Source organism: Tauraco erythrolophus, chromosome 4 (genome assembly GCF_009769465.1).
Source record: "Tauraco erythrolophus isolate bTauEry1 chromosome 4, bTauEry1.pri, whole genome shotgun sequence".
Classification (NCBI taxonomy): domain Eukaryota; kingdom Metazoa; phylum Chordata; class Aves; order Musophagiformes; family Musophagidae; genus Tauraco; species Tauraco erythrolophus.
Genome location: NC_141468.1, coordinates 17,985,425 through 18,004,140, shown reverse-complemented (window position 1 = coordinate 18,004,140; position 18,716 = coordinate 17,985,425). Strand labels below are relative to the sequence as shown.

The 18,716-nt window shown below is 42.6% G+C and overlaps 1 protein-coding gene across 1 annotated transcript; it reads right to left on the bottom strand.

Moving 5' to 3' along the window:
• Positions 1-3,318: 3,318 nt before the first annotated feature.
• TRMU (tRNA mitochondrial 2-thiouridylase) lies at positions 3,319-17,033 on the bottom strand. The gene is made up of 11 exons (XM_086609917.1): positions 16,949-17,033; positions 16,318-16,483; positions 13,994-14,100; positions 13,320-13,442; positions 11,308-11,480; positions 10,274-10,327; positions 9,677-9,743; positions 8,251-8,351; positions 7,038-7,182; positions 6,710-6,792; positions 3,319-4,950 (listed from the first exon to the last, which is right to left on the bottom strand). The coding sequence occupies exons 1-11, from the start codon at positions 17,031-17,033 to the stop codon at positions 4,804-4,806; spliced, it is 1,251 nt and encodes a 416-aa protein (XP_086466043.1). The 3' UTR covers positions 3,319-4,803.
• Between the last annotated feature and the right edge of the window lie 1,683 nt (positions 17,034-18,716).

Genomic DNA, 18,716 nt, shown 5'->3' with positions numbered 1-18,716 from the left:
AGTACAAGTCCTTTGGAAATGCTATTTTAAACGTGCAAGCTTCATGTTGCTAGACATGTGCAACCTGTTGTAAAGCATCCTGTGCAAGCAGCTATTTGCAATTTGAGTTCCACAAATGCCTACTAATTCCTAGCTCCCAGCAGTACGGGGAGACTCATTGGGAGCAACAGCAGCAATTGCTTTATCATGTCAAAGGTCTTTGCTCATCATCACAGCAAGAGGCTGATCTGAGAAGACTGAAGCCGAGAAGAAGCCTCCATCCTTCTCAGACAATGAGTCTCTACTAACCAGACACTGTTCATACTCACCTCTTCCTCATCTGAGATGAGGTTTCTTCAGTAGAACCATGAGGTTCATCTCATGATAAAATCAAGTCCCTGAGCCTCAAGAACAATTGACACCATTGCTAGAGAGGTTTCCACCGAAGAGCAGCATGTTAGTTTATGAATTTTCTGTTAGCCATCCTGGATTGCTCTTGTATCCAATTTAAGGATGCTTAAAGAGGGAAGTGGAGCATTCGTTGAAAAGCCCCATCCTAACAAAGCTGTAGCAGACGTTCATTGTACCCCACGCCAGCAAAGCTACTAGCAGCATTGGCTAAACTTTCCTGCTACGAGGCACTGGCTCAGCGGCTCTCAGCAAACCTGGAATCTTGTTGCCAGAACTCCTAAATTCACCATGACAACGTTAAAAGCACTTACGATTTCTGCACCAAACATGCCTCAGCCAAGCAAGCCCCCCGAGTCCCCTGGCTTCGGGATGCGCCCAGCATCCTACCAGCAATCCAGCAGCAAAGTCTCTCCAGGGATACTGCACTGGGAGAATCTGCCCTCGGAATGGGATTTATAAAAAGTGAGCTCACTTGAGAGAGATGAAAAGGGTGGGGAGGGGAAAAACAAAACCCGAAGAAGGGTGAAAAAAAGTCTTTTTCTTTTCAGAGGTCAAGGAAACGCATTCGGGCTGTGGGGAAACACATCCCCCTGCTCGAACGAGCCATCACCCGGGTCAGGTGCGTCCTCACTGCGCTGGTGGCCAGCAGCTCCACCCAGGCAGTGAAGCAGAGCTCAAAGGACCCAGCAGCTCCTCCCGTCCCTGAAGTAATGCTCACTGCCAGAAAACCACAACTACCAAGCCTATAGGGCAGGATGAACACCTTCTTGCCAAAAAAATAGCAAATTTATCAAAATTATTGTGGGATTTTTTTGTTGTTCATGTACTTGCAAAGCCCATCCTAATTTATGAAGGTTTTTTTTGCCTAGAAAACTTTTTCAGACCAGGTTCAAAGGACTGTCTAAGAGCAAGTGAGTTCAAAACCAGGACAATGGGAACCAGTTGTCTGGATCTTGGTTCCTTCAACCTGAGCTCCAAGCAGAGTTTGGTGCCTCAGTGTCCCCAAGCTGATGTGGTTTCAGTGGGTTTGGGCAGGTCCAGAAGCAGATGTTTTTAGGCAGCTCTGAAAACTTACCTTGTGGACACTTTTGCAAGGCCAGGGGTCACAGGTGGCTATATGATAGCTAAATTTTGGAGTGTTAAATGCAAAAGAACGTATACGTTTAAATCCTTGGAGGCACACAGGAAAGGAGACACTGCTTGGTAGAAACATGAAAGTTAAGAGGAGATCAGGACTCATTGTACAAGAGAAACTTCAATGGTTGGAAACCACTAGTGTCAAACAGAGCTTTAAGCTGAACAAAAGCACGAGCTGGGAGTATCACTGGTTCTGCAGTCGTTTACCAGCTCTAATGATCTGACCTTCACTTCCAAGTGGTGGCAACCACAACAGTACCTACTCAGTGACTTTAGGACTTTAAAACCCAGTAACTCGCGTTCTTCTGAAGAATGTGAACAGTGATCTCAACTCAGACCAAGCTCCTGAGGGAGGGTGCAGCACCCAGTGCCAGCAGAGCTGGGCTCCTTGCCTGCAGGAGGTGGGCACTACTGGAGGGTCCGATTGACCAGGAGCTGTGGCAGGAGGCCAGCAGCCTAGGCACGTCAGAGGTGACGAGGGAGAGGTTAATTGGATTTTCCCTGAAACCCTGCAGCCTTGAGAGCCCAAACCCATCACTGTATGGAAGGAGGGACAGGCAGAGCGACAGCAGCGGGACAGTCCCTGCCATAGGGGACAGAAGCTCCAGCTGCTGACTCAATCTGGTGTCTAGGGAGGTTTGCTGCTCACCAGGCACTTTGATACAGGATGGAGTGCAGAGACCCAGTGGCGGACTGGGTTGGCAAGCTAAGGCAGCAGGGTGGTCCAGGCAGGCGAGACCTTGAAAACAACCAAACAGAAAGGAGAGGCCGCTCTAGATGCCCCTCTGAAGAGCCTGTACACTACACATGCAGCAAGAGGAGCTCAAGGTCTGTGTGCAGTTGCATGGATCAATCACATCGGGATCATGAAGACATGGTAGGACAGCTCACACAGCCAAAGTGTTGCCATGGACGGGTACGGGATCTCCAAGAAGGAGAGTTTGGGAAGGGAAGGCAGGGAAGTCATCCTGGACGTAAGGGAGCAGCAGGACAGCACGGAACTCCAGCTGGGGGTGGACAATGAGCCAGCTGACAGCACGTGGGTTAGGAGCAGAGGGGCGACACACATGGGTGACATGGCTGTAGGTGTCTGCTACAGACTGTGCAATCAGAAAGACAGACAACTGGAAGAAGCCTCATGTTTGCAGGCCTTGGTCCTCATGGAGGACTTAAATCACTACGATACCTGCTGGAGGTACAACACTGAAAGGCACAAGCAGTCCACAAGGTCTCTGGGATACTGATAACTTCCTGACACAGATATGGAAGAGCTGATGAAGGGGGACTGGTGTACCCATCATACAAAGACAGCTGGAACTGTTCAGCCTTGAGAAGAGAAGGCTCATGGGGACCTTATCAGTGCAAGCTGTGGTGTCTCCATCCTCAGAGATACTCAAAAACCTGACAACATGGCCCTCAGCAACCTGCTCTAGTTGCCCCTGCCTTGAGCAGCGGAGTTGGACTAGATGATGTCCAGAGGTCCTTCCCAACATCTGCAGTTCTGTGAATTTTAAAAGAATGTGAATTTTGAAGACACAGAAATGGCTACGTCCTTTTTCATGTCCTCATAGCTGAAACTACCTCTACCCATCCAAACATACAACAGTGTTGTGAGACACACCTGAGTGTTGTGAGATGAAGTAATAATAAAGACTACACTAGTGTAACACAAAACATTTGCGAAGGTTTTAATTGGGACATTTACTGGAAAACTCGGATGAGGACAATGTGGAGCATTAACTCCCTAGGAACTAATTCTACACTTTGCAAAGAAAAAAGTTTCAGGAAAGATAAGGAAAACATTATGAAAACCACATAAAAGTCATGACCAGGACCCATAACACAACTAACCTAACATTGATCAGGAGTTGACGTGAAGCATAAATAGTCTTTACAGTTAACCTGCACGTGGATAGACACTCTGAAGACAGACTTTTAAGTTGAATTGATTTTGGCACCGGTGAAAAAGGATGGCTTTTTTTCCCCTCTCAAGCACGTCTACTGTAATTTCAAATAAATACATAAGATTTTAACAGTCTAGGTTTTTTCCACAGGGCTCCCTGAACCATGTGTTTAACTTTGCCACACCAGCAGGTAGACAGTGAAGAGTATCTTCTCCCCCTTCTACTTCCACACTTTGAAGAAGGGAGACTACCTTTTACTTTTCTTACCAGAAGAAATAAAAGAAATTCTTGGAAGATACTAAGACAACTGAAAAGGATGCACATTTAATCCAAGCCTTCAGATCTGCTGAAAAGATCTATCCATGGCACAGCTTTCCTACTGCCCAAATTAGATGCGAATCTCAAAATTCTACCCTCATCTAGAAAGTCCTGCTCCTGCACAGCTGTACTTCAGAGACAGTTACCTTCTACTACCATGCTGAAAGACAGGAATTCATTTTTGTTGACTTGCTGTAATAAAGTTTTATTACAAGCTTAGGGTGTCCTCGGTATGCACTCAATCCTTATAAACATAGATAACTTGGAAAGGGGTATTCAGCCCTTCCTAATACCACTCCATTTTGACGCACGGCAAGATCAAATTAGTATTGCATCTATATTAAGTTAGCTACATAATAAAGAAATGCATATGAATTTGCATTTTTCTGAGGCACAGCAATGCATTTTCTTCTTCAGGAGACAAACCAAACAGCCTCTGCCCTCAGCAGTTAACAAAAAATTAGTCAGTTTTGTGAAAAAATGTAACAATCAAGACTGTTTTGAAGCCCCCAGATTTGTAATTCTGAATTACGTAAACATCTGAAACCACTACTTAATACAGCTTAAGAATCCAAAGCATTTCTATAAAACTATAGAAAATGAAAAATAAATATCTGTTGTTTGGAGCTCATTCAAAATGCTGAACTTAAATATCATTCATTCCTTTTCCAGAGTTCAAAGCACAAACATACATTTACTGTAAAACAACGTATGTACTTTACCTAGGGACAGGTATCTTCAGGTAAGAAGTATTTCACTTATGCATAAAAGAAAGATTTATGATTTCAGACATGATTTTTATATTAAAAATCTTCTATGTGTAACTACTTTAAGACATGCCTTGAGACATATTAACATAAATACCACCATCCAGTCCAGTAAAATTGTACCAAACTGGCTTTAGTTTTTAACCTGTTCAGTGCTAACAGTCCAGAGCTGAGACTCGATGGTCAACTGACCTTTAGAACATACAGATCAACAAAAAATATATTATTGGTTTTATTATTCTCGGGCAGCAAACTTTCCAAAGTCCTTTAATAAACAAAGCCATGTGTTATGTTGCTGGTTCTATCTTGTCTATCTCTTCCTTCTTTGGACTCTCCTCACGGTTTTTGCCCTGTTGCATGGTATACACTGATGGGCCCATCCTTAGGATCTTCCCACTGCCCAAGCACTCGTCGCCCTTGTAGAACACGGCAAACTAGGAGATAAACACAGGGAGAGTCTTTTCAGCAGCTGCAAATGGTATGGTGAGCAATTGCAGGCTGTGCAAGACCTGCTGGACCATGCATGTATTCATTTTCATTTGTTCTGACTAAATCTTAAAAAAAAAGAATAAAAAAACCCTCAAAGGATTTGGTGGCTCACATGAGTGTAAATATAAACATGTCGGTGGAAATTCCATCATGAACTTCTACAAGATTTTTTCAAAACTCTTCAGTTACTGAGGTGGAACGGATTGTATTGGAATGCTTCCTTTCCCAAAGGGGACAACATACATATCATCATCTGCATCTTCACTGGACCTTCTCCAGACAACTCTGCCCAGGCTACAGCTGCACTTCTCAAAATACAAAGGGGACCAAGGACTACTGGAGCAGACCACCTCGAAGGAAGTGACACGGGCTCCCTGATGTGCTCAGCAGGTTCTTGCAGGAGCGGAGGAGCACAAACATCCTGGCCTTGTCTCATTCCCTTGCAGTTACAGGCTCAGAAGACCCTGGCAGTCAGGGGCTTCTCCTGCCTGTCATCACCTCTGGCTGGACACTCAGCTCACTCCTCTTAAGTGTATCCCTCTTCCATTACAAATTGTTCCCAGACAATTTCCCTCCCAATGTGTCCCACAGGCCCCCAAGTCTTGGTGAAGGAGAGGGAGGGTAGAACGTATGCCGGGAGAGGGCACGTAGAAAATGTCTGAGAATGACTGGTTTACAATGGGATGAAGTATCTTTATATCAGCAGTGTTCAAAGGCATCTCTACACAGTGCCTCTTTTCAGTACTCAGTGCTTTGCTCTGGGACAAGGAAATTCACAGGACACAGATCATCACTAAACAAATCTGAACACTAAAATCACATCCAGCAGTTAATTTCCAAACTAATGCCTTTTTAAAACTCTCATGAAGACAACAACAGATTCCATTTCTGCAAACATAATTGATTACCAGAGATGTTTTCATTACCAGAGATGTTTTCATGTATTTCTAAAACTTGTAAGCCAGTTTCTCAGACTATGGGGATAGTCGTGCCTGACAAATTTGGTGGCTTCCTATGACAGGGTTACAGTGTTGGTGGATAAGAGAAAAGCAATGGACATCATCTACCTGGACTTGTCCAAAGCATTTGACACTGTCCTGCACGACATCCTTGTTTCTAAATTGGAGAGACATGGATTTGATGGATGGACCACTTGGTGGATAAGGAACTGGCTGGGTGGTCGCACTCAAAAAGCTGTGGTCAACGGCTCGATGTCTAAGTGGATGCCAGTGACGAGTGGTGTTCCTCAGCGGTCGATATTGGGGCAGGTGCTGTTTAACATCTTTGTCAGCGACATGGACAGTAGGATTGAGTGCACCCTCAGCAAGATTGCTGAAAACACCAAGCTGTGTGGTGTTGTGGACACGCTGGAGGGAAGGGATGCCATCCAGAGGGACCTTGACAGGCTGGAGAGGTGGGCCTGTGAGAACCTCACGAAGTTCAACAAGGCCAAGTGCAAGGTCCTGCACGTGGGTTGGGGCAATCCCGAGCACAAGTACAGGCCGGGCAGAGAATGGATTGAGAGCTGCCCTAACAAGAGGGACTTGGGAGTGCTGGTGGATGAGAAGCTCAACATGAGCCAGCAATGTGCGTTTGCAGCCCAGAAAGCCAACTGTATCCTGGGCTGCAGCAAAAGAAGCGTGGCCAGCAGGTCGAGGGAGGGGATTCTGCCTCTCTAAAAGAAAATCACTTCTAATAACTTACCTGCCCAGGTGTGATAGCTCTTGCTGGCTTCACTAGTGTCACCCACACACTCCCATCTTGGTTCAGAGTCAGCACACAAGGCACTAGAGCAGAAAATGGCCAAGCATCTGCCAGTTAATCCTTATGTTCACATTAAAAACAAAAACCTTCATCACTAGGTGAAACAGATGTAAGTCAAGGTACTACGGCACAGAATTCTTTTATAAAGACACTACAGAAATAGAAAGGCAAGCCAAAACATTTCAACTATTTCTGCAAAACTACACTGAACACATTACCACAGTTTCACAAACTGAGTAGAACAAAAACCAAACCAAGGTTTTATTACCCAGTGCCATCTGGTGCCGAAACCTGAAATTACATTCCATCATCTTCTCTCTAACGAGCTCTGCAGGAGGTTCCTCTGCTATCCAGTGCACTCGGTTTGTCCGCAACAGGTCTCTGTACAGAGCAGGGTGATCTGTTGATGGTGCCTTAAAACAAGACATTTATTTAACACTGATGTTTTTGCCAGAGAGCATCTAACTTGTAACGCAAAGCATGAAATACAGAAGAAGCATCAAGCCATATCAAAATGAAGGCAAAATGGGTAAGAAAGCAAGCATTTATTAACACTTGATCCGCTTTCAGGTGGAAGCCTTTAATGAAAAAAAACAGGCTAAAGCAAGCTAGAATTGTCAGTCTTCTACATCTCACAGTCATGTCACTTCTTGTATTCTTTTTCCTTCAATCATATTTTTGCCTTCTTTAGGCTGAGTTCAGACATCTACTGCCCTCCTTATCTGACCTCAACAAGATGCTACCTCCCTCTTCTCCAATTTCTCAACTCAACACCGCTCCAACAAAGGTGTTACATACACACAACCTTACTATAGGGCCTAAAAAAAATTTCTTAGTGGTCCCATCTCTTTCCTCTCAACTCTCATTTGATTATGATTTTTTCCCCCCAGGCACATCAACAAGTAGCAGAACACCTCATTATAATCACATCAGTATCAAATAAGAGTAACAACTGCAAGAACAGCAAGCAACATTAACAATGCTAGCAAACTGCAGAACTCCCAGTCATCTCATATGATCAGTCATTAAAACACCAATTATTTGCAGTATTACGTTTATTCTGCCTCAGTTTTCAAAATGATAAAACTGTATTACTGGCTACTACTTTTTTTACTAGAAAAAAAAAACTATCAATACATAGTAAACCAAGACAATACACATTTTATATACTGTGTGATAATACCTACAATAAAAACTTCATGTTTTAGAGTAGAAAATGAGAGCTCAGTACATTGGCTGATTCTTTTCAGTATTTGCCCTTTGTTTGGAAAAGTTCTATGCCAAAATCTAAAACAATTTTCTATTCAAGAAAAGCCAGTTTGGACAAGATGTTTCAAATCTGCTGATGCAGCACTAGTTGGTTCTTGTTTCCCTCAAGAGGAAAGCCAAGAATTCTGCCCAGGTTAGAATCACATTCCATACAGCAGGAGTCACAAAATGTTTGCATTAGTAATTTGCAATATCAGTGTTAATTAACTCACCACGAAGACATCTCCAGTGCTGACATCTTTGTCTACAACGAACCAAGCATCCCGCAGGCCTGCTAGTCTAGCCCTCTGGCCTATTGTGTAGAGGAACCAACCTAAAAAAATACAAAACAGTAATGTTGGTAGCAACTTTCAACATCACTTTCAGAAAAATATGTACAAATAATTTCCCCCAAACTCTACCACTAAACAAAGAATAACGAACGACATTGTCTTAGGGAGTGCAGCAATTACAAACTAAACTAACATCTTGAAAGTTTTCATCTGTAACTAACACACATTAGTTTGAACTAATCCGTTGCAATTGTGGTATTAGGGTTTATAAAAGACACACATTTCTCTGTTTCAGCTTCAATTTGTGGTTTTGCTACCACTCAGTCTTACCAGTTACCGTTACTTTTATGTACTAGTAGAACATCATAGAATCATAGAATGGTTAGGGTTGGAAGGGACCTTAAAGATCATCTAGTTTCAAGCCCCCTGCCATGGGCAGGGACACCTTCCACTAGACCAAGTTGCTCAAAGCCTCATCCAACCTGGCCTTGAACACCTCCAGGGATGGGGCATCCACAACTTCTCTGGGCAACTTGTTCCAGTGCCTCACCACCCCCAGGGAGAAGAATTTATTTCTAATCTAAATTTGCCCTCTTTCAGTTTAAAGCTATTACCCCTTGTCCTGTCACTGTACATCCTTGTGAAAAGTCCCTCTCCAGCTTTCTTGTATGCCCCTTTTAGCTACTGGAAGGCTGCTAGGTCTCCTCGGAGCCTTCTCTTCTCCAGGCTGCACCACTCCAACTCTCTCAGCCTGTCTTCATAGCAGAGGTGCTCCAGCCCTCAGATCATCTTCATGTCCCTCCTCTGGATCCGCTCCAATGGCTCCATGTCTTTCCTGTACTGACGACTCCAGAGTTGAACACAGTACTCCACTTCCATAAATTACTTGGAAGAGGAACTCAGTTCTGGCAGCTAGAACTGAGCAGAGCAAAGGAAGGACACACAGAGGGAAAGGAAAAGGTAAGCTGCCCACATTTGGGGATGTCCTATCATGCATCACTGAGGTGCTCGGTGTATTTTCTCTGCAAAGTTTAGGTACTAAAGAATCTGGAACTGAAGTACAGTCATTTTGAAAGAATTAAATGAAAAATGGTCTCTTGGTATTAAATTAACAACCACTTAGTATCAACGAAGTAACCCTATTAATTATAATTTACTTTCTTGCAACATGGAACAAATTATCAAGAATCAGTTGTAGTTTGAGGATCTATTATTGCATAAAGCAAGTTTTCCACAATCATTAGAGTCATCAAACTGGGAAGAACCTGTAGACTGGTTTGGAATTTCAAAAGATTTGTCCCTCCAACTATAAGCAGTATTGTTCCATTTATCTAAAAGTAGTTATTCAGGTAGGTTAGCCAATTACCTTTGTGTTTTCCCATCACCTTCTTATCTTCAATGGAAACAAAGTTACCTGGTTGAGGTTCTATATACTACCAAATAGAAAGAGATTGGTTAAGTCACCAGATGGCCCAAAAAAACCTCACAGTGTATTTCAGGTTCTGTCACTACCTTCTCTTGAATTTGGAAAATAACTTTTCAAGAAGCAAACTCTGCCCACGCAGCTTACGGCCTCTTCCCTAAACTGCTTTAGACAGAAAAGGAGGAAGGGCGGTGCCTATCAGCAGTGATTCTGGGCTTCACTCCCCCCATGCTCACTTATGCCAGGAGCCAGCAGGATTCAGCCATTTGCCCCTCTCACATCCCAACCACTTGTCAGAGCCTAGCACACACTCCTTTTGCTACAGAAAGTGACTGACTGTCAGCTGGTGGAGGGGCAAGATACTTCCTACAGGCTGTTGGCATTAGCTTCTGGGTAGGCTGGGCACCTCAAAGGGAGGTGGGACATTGCTACTTAGTGTGGGCCACAAGCTGCTGGAGATTTTTCTGTAGGCGGTGTTATAAATCACTACTGAAAACCACAACAGAACATAAAGATTGTTGTAGATCTCATGTTGCTCACCTCAAGAAGGAATTTTTCAAAGTTTCTTTCACCAATGAAACAGACTCCCATACTCTGAAAAGGAAGCATGGTACTGAATCCATAAAAGCAGAGAAAAACAGCTGAAATAATGTCTATTAATAATCTGTCCAAGATGGATTCCCCTCTCCATGTATCCCAAACTATGCTAGGCATCTCATAAAATAAATAAAACGACATCCGCTCCGATATAGGTAATCTAATTCTATACAGTATCAGTGAAACCTGTAAGTACAGAAGAGAAATAACAGGAAATAGAACGCATGTTCAATAAATAAATACATTAACCTTGGCGACTATATTGGATGTATATTAAAAACAAAAGTCTCTTTCAGATTAAAGTATAAAAGTAACACAAATTATATCATAATCACGTATCTCTTGAAAAAAAAACACATTCAAAACCAAACAGGCTTTCCTTTTCCTTTCAGCTACTGTCTACATTCTCCAAACACCCATTTACAGTGGACGAATACAAACATTAAAAGCAATCAAGACAGCAGCACCAGCAATACAACTGCTGCCTGCATGACATTTTTTTCTTTTTTTTTTTTTACAATCAACTCATGAAGTGTCAGTTCTTAGAGAAACAGAACTTTCATTTTAAATGAGTAACTGTAGAAAACCAGCACAATCCAATTTCCACAAAGACATATTGAAAAACAATTACAATGAGGAAGCCCTTAACAGCTACGGAAAATAAATACTAAAGGCTTCTCACCTGCTGTGATAGAGAATGCTTTTCTTAAGGCTCACAGCATCCTAACATATTCACCTTCACCTGAGCTCTTCTGACATACAATGGTAGACACATTATCTGCAAGCTAAAATACACAACTAACCACAAGCTCATAGAAATACTTTTAAGCAAGCAGACAGCTATAAAACTGCTTCCCAAACTCATTCTATTATGGTGCTTGGAAACAGACCAGTTGTCACAGACTGAAGTTCAAAAAGTTCAGGAAAATCTTTTTCAGAGAGAAATACAAATCAAAAGAGTTTAAGTGTTACCATGCCTCTTTTTTCTTTAGCACGTGATGAAGGCCATGTTCCGCTGCTATCTTCTTTACAAAACTTTTTGTTAAATCCCCCAAAGGGAAAATGGTTTTCCTCAAAGCATCTTGTGAGATCTGGCTTAGAAAGAAGGTCTGGTCCTTAAAGAGGTCAGCCCCTTGAAGGAGTTTCACAGCTGCAAAGTGCAGAACACATAAAACATCTCAACATAACCCCCTTTAATAGTTCAACTCCCTTTAGCATTTTGTTTGACAACCAACGTTTTAGTTTTATTATTTCCAAATACATGTTAAAGACAGTGTTTTTCAGGTTTTTCAAAAACTAATTGAAAATGTGTGAGTTTTTTCTCACCACTAAAAAGATCTAGAAAGATTCCAATTTTGTACAACACTAAATCTTACAAAGTCTCACATTGTCTCTTCTGTTACAATACTGCACATGTCACTGGCAAGAACATCAACATAACATGAAAAACAAAAACAACTTTCACATTGCATGTGAAAGAGAATGAAGATTCCAATATCTTAGAGTATACGGTTCTTCAAAGAGACATGCGGTTTTGCCCTGAAATCACCCTGCTATAAATCAATGACTTGAACGATCAGCAGTTATTCCCAATGCTCAGAGAGAAGAGCTTGACTTTTTTCTTTACTATTGGTGAAATAAAATTGGTACAGTTTTTCATTCATGTTCTGTCCACTCTCTTTGAGAGCTAATAGCTCTGCTGTTGTACAAACTCTGCTTATGTGTTTCTTGACTCAAACGAACGCTAACTACAGGCCACCAGTTCAGTCATAACTAATAATATAAAATCTCAGTAACGAGGCAGGAAGTCTGTTTAGAACATCGCAAAATACTGCAACTGTGAATCACAGCCTGTCACAAGTACAGACTGTTGGTCCTGCTGGGGCCATTTTGACTTTCCAGAAATAAAATTAAAGAAACAAACAAACTCCTTTAAGTCCAGAACAAACAAATGAAAGCAGGGAAGCTGTAACACAGAAACATCACCGTGACAGAGTGGCGGTTTGCAAGTTTCTTTCCCTTTGGGCATAGCATACATCTCATTATACATCAGAGTTTCATCTGAGTTACTTCACTGCATTATGACCCACGGCAGAGCCATTTGGGAAATCTCTACATTACCATTCAAGCTGCGATAGTGCCATGCAGAGACATACTCAAAACAGCATTCATCAAGCTGGCTTTGGTACTGATAACAAGAGAAGGAAGCACTGCGGTGCTGAGATCAACCTCTGATTATGTACAGCCACAGGCAAACTATTAAAGTGAAGAGCAAAACCTGCACTGCTGCTACTATTATCTTTGCTGACCTGAGAATCATAGCCTTAAAAACATCTGCTCATGCTGCACTTGCACTTTTCAATTGCAGTGTAGCCAGAACCTTGATCTACCTGGGAAAACCAGGTAGGAAAACAGAGAAATAAGGCAGAAGAGTTGAATTACTGAATGAGAACCTAATTTTTTCCAGTAAAATAATATATAGTCCAATTACTGTATAAAAGTATGTTATGCCTTTTCATGTTTCAAAACCTTAATTCTAAAATTCCACTTGTGCATATCCTCATGACGAGTTCCATCTATACCATATACTGAATTCCCTAAAATAGAAGAAACATTAAAAAAGAAAATTTTATGTAAGTCATGGAAATACTGATAAAGATTTCTTGAAATACTTTTCCAGGGTATAGAAGATAGCCCTGTCTCCTTAATCTACATTACAGCTCCTTCAGAATGTTGATTACTACTGAAACGCTTATTCTTACCTCTGCACCTGGGTTAGAACTCTTAAAATAGAAAATGTAATACTGGACTAGTCAGGCTAATTTTCAATAATGTAATGTTTTGTGGAATCAACCTTCTATGAAGGCTGGGGTTTAAATGATAATCATTGTGTGTAAGGTAACAAACTTCCCTGATTCTCTGTCACCAAATATAGTTTAAATTTCTCTTTCACATCCAGGATGAAATATGAAATGAAGAAACCACTTACTATTTCTAACTTCAAAACGGTTTCTGAAAAGCCTTTGTGGTCCTTTAGTGTATTTCTGTTGAAACACTTCCTCATCCTCCAGTGAGGTCCTAGCATAATGCCCAGTAGCAATGGCATCTGCTCCTATCAAGAAAAAAAAAACAAAACACAAAGGCGCATACTTGAAATTCACAGTTTAAAACAGGATTATAAACATCCAGTAAGAAAAGCAAAAAGTAATGAAGGAAGAAAACCTATAGAGAAATCTTATACTGACAATAATCACACTCCTGCTATTTAAATAATTCGAACTATTCATCAGCATGCCAGCACATGTGCTTTTGTACTTTAAGGATCGCTTAAGAATGTAAAACTTAATGGTCAGGTCAACTCAGGTATGTCCCTCAATTAAATTTGTTCCTACGTATGAGCAACCTATCTAGTGGAAGATGTCCCTGCCCATGGCACGGAGGCTGGACTAGATGACCTTTAAAGGTCCGTTCCAAGCTGAACATATGCATTTTCTGTAGGTAAAAGCAAACTTGAAACTTTGCAAATATTGAAATACTGCGACAGAGATATGTGAATTAGGCATGCATAGGAACTGATGTTTTTCCCCACCTTTTCAAGAGTTTGTATCCTTTAAGCATTTCCACGGCACACACTCTGTACTGACACACTTGAAAATGCCTTACCAAGGTTATCCATAGCATAATGAAGAAAGTAGTTGAATTTGATGTGCTTGTTACACACAATATCAGGATTAGGAGTCCTTCCCAATTCATACTCTTTTAAGAGTTCACTGTAAAATAAAGATTCAAACGTATATCAGCATTATTAACACTGCATAATACTACCCAAGACTGCAAGATCTGTTTAAACATGAGAACTTGAGACCCAGTCATACTAAGCATTTTATGTAAGAAATAAAATACTGATTAGATTTTAACCCGTAAAAAACAACGCTTGGAAGATTTTCTCCAAAGTGCACCGAGGACACAGTCCAATGATCACTCACAATCTTGTAACTATGTTTTATTAAAGTAATAATCCCTCGGGAGACATGGCTACCCACAGTGCACATCCTACTCATCTCTTATGAAATATTTACTTTCAGAATTAAACACCACCATTTAATTTTTCAAAGTGACAGTGCAGTGGAGTACACACCAGGAGTTATTTGTGGTTCACCTGGCCGGACAATAACTTCATCTGGAACAATGCCACCATAAGCAGTTACGGGCTTAATTCTATAAAGATTTTTTCCCTTTTTTTTGTTCCTTCAAGAAATTCAAGTAATTTCTCAAAGTCATGTTGTAGTTTTACACTGTCGCATAATTAAGTGCTTAGCATTATTTGCTTGAAAACACTGAAATAATAACTAATGAAATTAAACCAGGATACAGTGATGCACTGACAGTGACGCACTGCAATATCAAAAGGCCTGATCACTGTATTATTTTGCTTGTCCTCATTAGTCACGGAAGTCGAGGAACCAAGGGCACAGACCAGATTTAAAAGAACACCAGTGACCCTAGTATTTGGTTTTACTTTTCACCATCTGAAACAGAATCAACTGCTTCTTCCTTACCATGTCATACATTAAATTCATAAATGGAAAATAAAGCAACAAAACTTTGATTCTGTCTAACTCCTTTTTAACAGTTCTGAATTCAACAATTCATACTACTAATTAAATCACCTGGGTCTACCCAGAGCTGCCTCCCCTCTTGCGGGCTCAGCACTGTACTCTTACGATAACACAACACTCCTTTGTTAATACTGCAAGAGTAAACTGGAAGCTTCATAAAAGACTCAGCATAAAGCCAGGCTCACATCAGTTCTGAATGTCAAGTAAAGCATGGAACCAGAGAAAAGGCAAGGAAGGCTGCCTGCTGAATCTCTCTGATGTAGAGATCTGAAGCAAACTCCGCACAAACCATGGAAAGACAAGACCTGGAATAGGTCTCTTGATAAAAGATGTTTTTCTGATGAATAACCCTTTAAAGAGAGATCCAGAGGAGATTCAAGGTCAGTGGTGACAGTAAAGAAAAAAGGATTATGAAACAAACCAAGATACTTGCAACAGATTGTTTGGGAAAACTGTACTAATAAACGATGAGAAGCAAAACAAAAGGCGATCATCTAAGATCTTTGATTTGCTGTCGTGTACAGACACTCGGCACCCCTCTAGTTTTGAGAGCATCTATTCATTCTCACATCAAGAGGGAAAAAACAAGTTTCCCAGAACAAAGCTGTTTCTGTCACTGACTGTACAAAAGTTTAGTGCTCAACTTGATGTCGTTTCAACATGAAGTACCAGTAGCACGGCTAGGCAATTCCTCAATTTCTTCTGAGACAAGGTAACAACAGCACTACTGAAATGGGGATGATGAAGATTAGATAACAACTATATTTTATATATATACATCTATGTTGAGTGCATAAATTATGTTGTTATATGAGTACTTCCCGGCACTTCCTGCCTGCCAAGAAAAACTCACCTTTTCCTATGTAGAATTTTCTTCCCTTAAAGGGGAACAAATTCACAGAAAATCTGAAGACCTCCTTTAGAGAACAGTTTCAAATTTGTTGATATTCATGATCACTTTATGGTAAGCTGGATTCGGTACACATTAATGTAAAACGCACTGCATAAATTACACGCAGACAATAATAGCACCCCGTAAAATACTTTTTCTCAAGCTGCAATAAGGTCAGGCCAGTATGTGGCAAGCAGAAAAAAATGAGCTGCAACAAAGCAACTTGCTACATGCTCATACTAACTAGGAAGAAATCTCCTATTAATTTCGAAAATAACAAACATACTAAAACCAACATATAAATTCTGATCTTAAATATGAATGAGAGGAAAATAAAAATCCTCTGATATTTAACAGCCTTCTGACAACACTGTAACAAACTGCCACTGCCCGTTATCTGTCCATCCTTACTTTTCACAATAACACGGTAATACACTGACATACTGAAAGACCACTTATTTTAAACATGTTTCTACCTGAATACTTCATTCCAGTATTCTTTGACGTAGGAAACCTGGTGAAAAGGAATATCAAGCTTCTGACAAACCCGGTAAGCATCTTCACAGTCTTTGTCAACAGAGCAAGCTCCTTGTTCATCCAGAGGGTCCCAGTTCTTCATAAAGACGCCTGTCACCTGGTAGCCTACGGAATGAAGGTAAGAACGAATGACTTCCTACAGCCTGGACCCAAAAATTGTGTTTTTCAATACTTGAGTAACTGCTTCCTTCAGAAGATGCGAGTAGTCCTGCACAGAGCAAAAAGCTGCCAAGCTTCACAGTGCAGTCACTGTATGACGGGGTTTTTTTGTCGTTGCTAACAGCCAACACAAAAACGAGCTCCTCCGGAAACCTAACGCGAAGGCATTCCACAGCTCCGCGTTTCTCCCATCCCCTCCGTTACTGCTCCCTTCCGCGCCCCCGAGGCGCCCGGCTCTCCGAGGTGCCCCGCCCCAGGCGGGGCCGCTCCTCCGGCCGGAGCAGGCGGGACAGCGCGGGGCCGCGCCGGCCGGAGGAGGCTGCGCGTCCGGGACGCGTCCGGGCAGGAGGGCGGAGAGGTGACCGAGAGGCGACGCGCGGCCCCGCCGCCCTCACCCACCCCCCCACCCACCTCGGCGGCGCAGCAGCAGGGCGGCCACGGCGCTGTCCACCCCGCCGGAGACGGCGCAGGCCACGCGGCGCGCCGCCGCCAGCATCGCCCCAGCCCCGCCGGTTCCGGCCGCCCGCCCTCCCCTTCCGCCGGCGGAGGCGGCGCCCGGCGGCAACGCACCGCCCCTCGCGGGGCCCGCCGCGGGGCGGGAGCTGGGTCCGGCGGCGCCGTTTCTTAACGAAACACCCCAAGTCGGGGGATCGGTTGCGTTTAGCACCTGCTGGCTTATAAAGGCACGTAGCAGGGACTACTCTCGGGATTTCCCCCCCCTTCACTCCTGAATTCCATGCCGCGCAGCCGGCCCGACCGCTCCCAGCCGCGGAGCGGGGTGCGAGGCAGTGGCCGCAGGAGGCGCGGCAGGGGCTGCGCAGGGGAGATGGCACACCCCAGGCTAACCATGCTAACCATCTCTGGGTGTTTGAGCAACTGACTCGCACCTTGAAAGCTGGCATTTGGCTCTGAGTTGGAGCCGCACTGAGCTGCGCCTGAACTCCCGTGAATAGTTACACTAATCCATACAGTGATTGTATGTGGTGGTGAGTCACAGAAGTATTGAGCTGGCCAGGTGCCTGCTTTGGGATCATACATCTAGGTGTTTCAACTGGCAGTTGACTCCTGCTTGTTTCTAACCTGTCACGGTCATGCTGGAAACCAGGATTTAGATCCACTGCCTGCAAAAGCATAACATTCATGCAAACCATAGTTCTCAAGGGGCACAGAACACTTGGCTCTCCTGCAAGTCCTTGATTGAAGTACAGGGCATAAACCCCTTTGTTTTAAAAGAAATCACAAATATATCACTCATAAGAAAAATGATATATTTAAAAAAAAAAAATCACCCTCTGTTTCTACTTAGCAATATGCATTCTCTCCATTTAAAGACTAGTTGAGGATCTGGTTTGAGCATTGCTTTTAACTGCACAGCACTGGCTCAAATAAAAGTTTTAGTAAACGCTTCAGTTGAAGAAGCCCTCTTGCTTTTCACAGAAGGAAAACAGGAACGTGCAAAGACAGTATACAAATTCCACATTTTTATGGTTCATATTTGCCAGAAGCAGGTAGCACGGTTCTTTCCTCTGACTCAGAAGAGTCTTCATAATCCGGCCAAAGGCCTTCATTCAGAACAGGGTCTGACACAGCAGTATCCACAGGAAAGGCAGCTGTCCTGAGAAGTAGGCAAGTGCCTTCAGATAAAGCCAAGGCAGCAGCCTCATTCACCATCAAAATGTTTTGCAAACTCATCTAAACACTTCTTCCTACTTAAACAGAGTGTCCAACTTCCACCACTGTTTGAAGTAATACAAACAGCTGCAAATCCATTTCCATCTCTCAATAAGCTTTCATAAATACATTAAGCTAGTTCCTAAATGCCCGAAGTCTCTACTCTCCAAGACAGGCTCGTTGCTTCAACATTTATGGGCTACTACTGTGTGCATTTTCATTTCCATTCACCATATTTCAAGTCTCCATGTATTATGCAAGTGTGGCAAATAAAGGCAAGAACACATTTTTCTATTCTTTGAGAGTGGGAAAGTTCAAGTCTAACCTTCAAATGTCAAGACTAAACCACCTGGCCGTAACAAGATGTTGCTTTCTCCTTCAAATCACACAAATTCAGGTGTTGCTGTTAGCGTATTCCATTAGCATTCAACAGTAAAATGTTTATTTCCAAACTTGCTACACTTCAGTATGAAAAGCCACCCTGAAGTCCTCTAGCTTTACCTACATC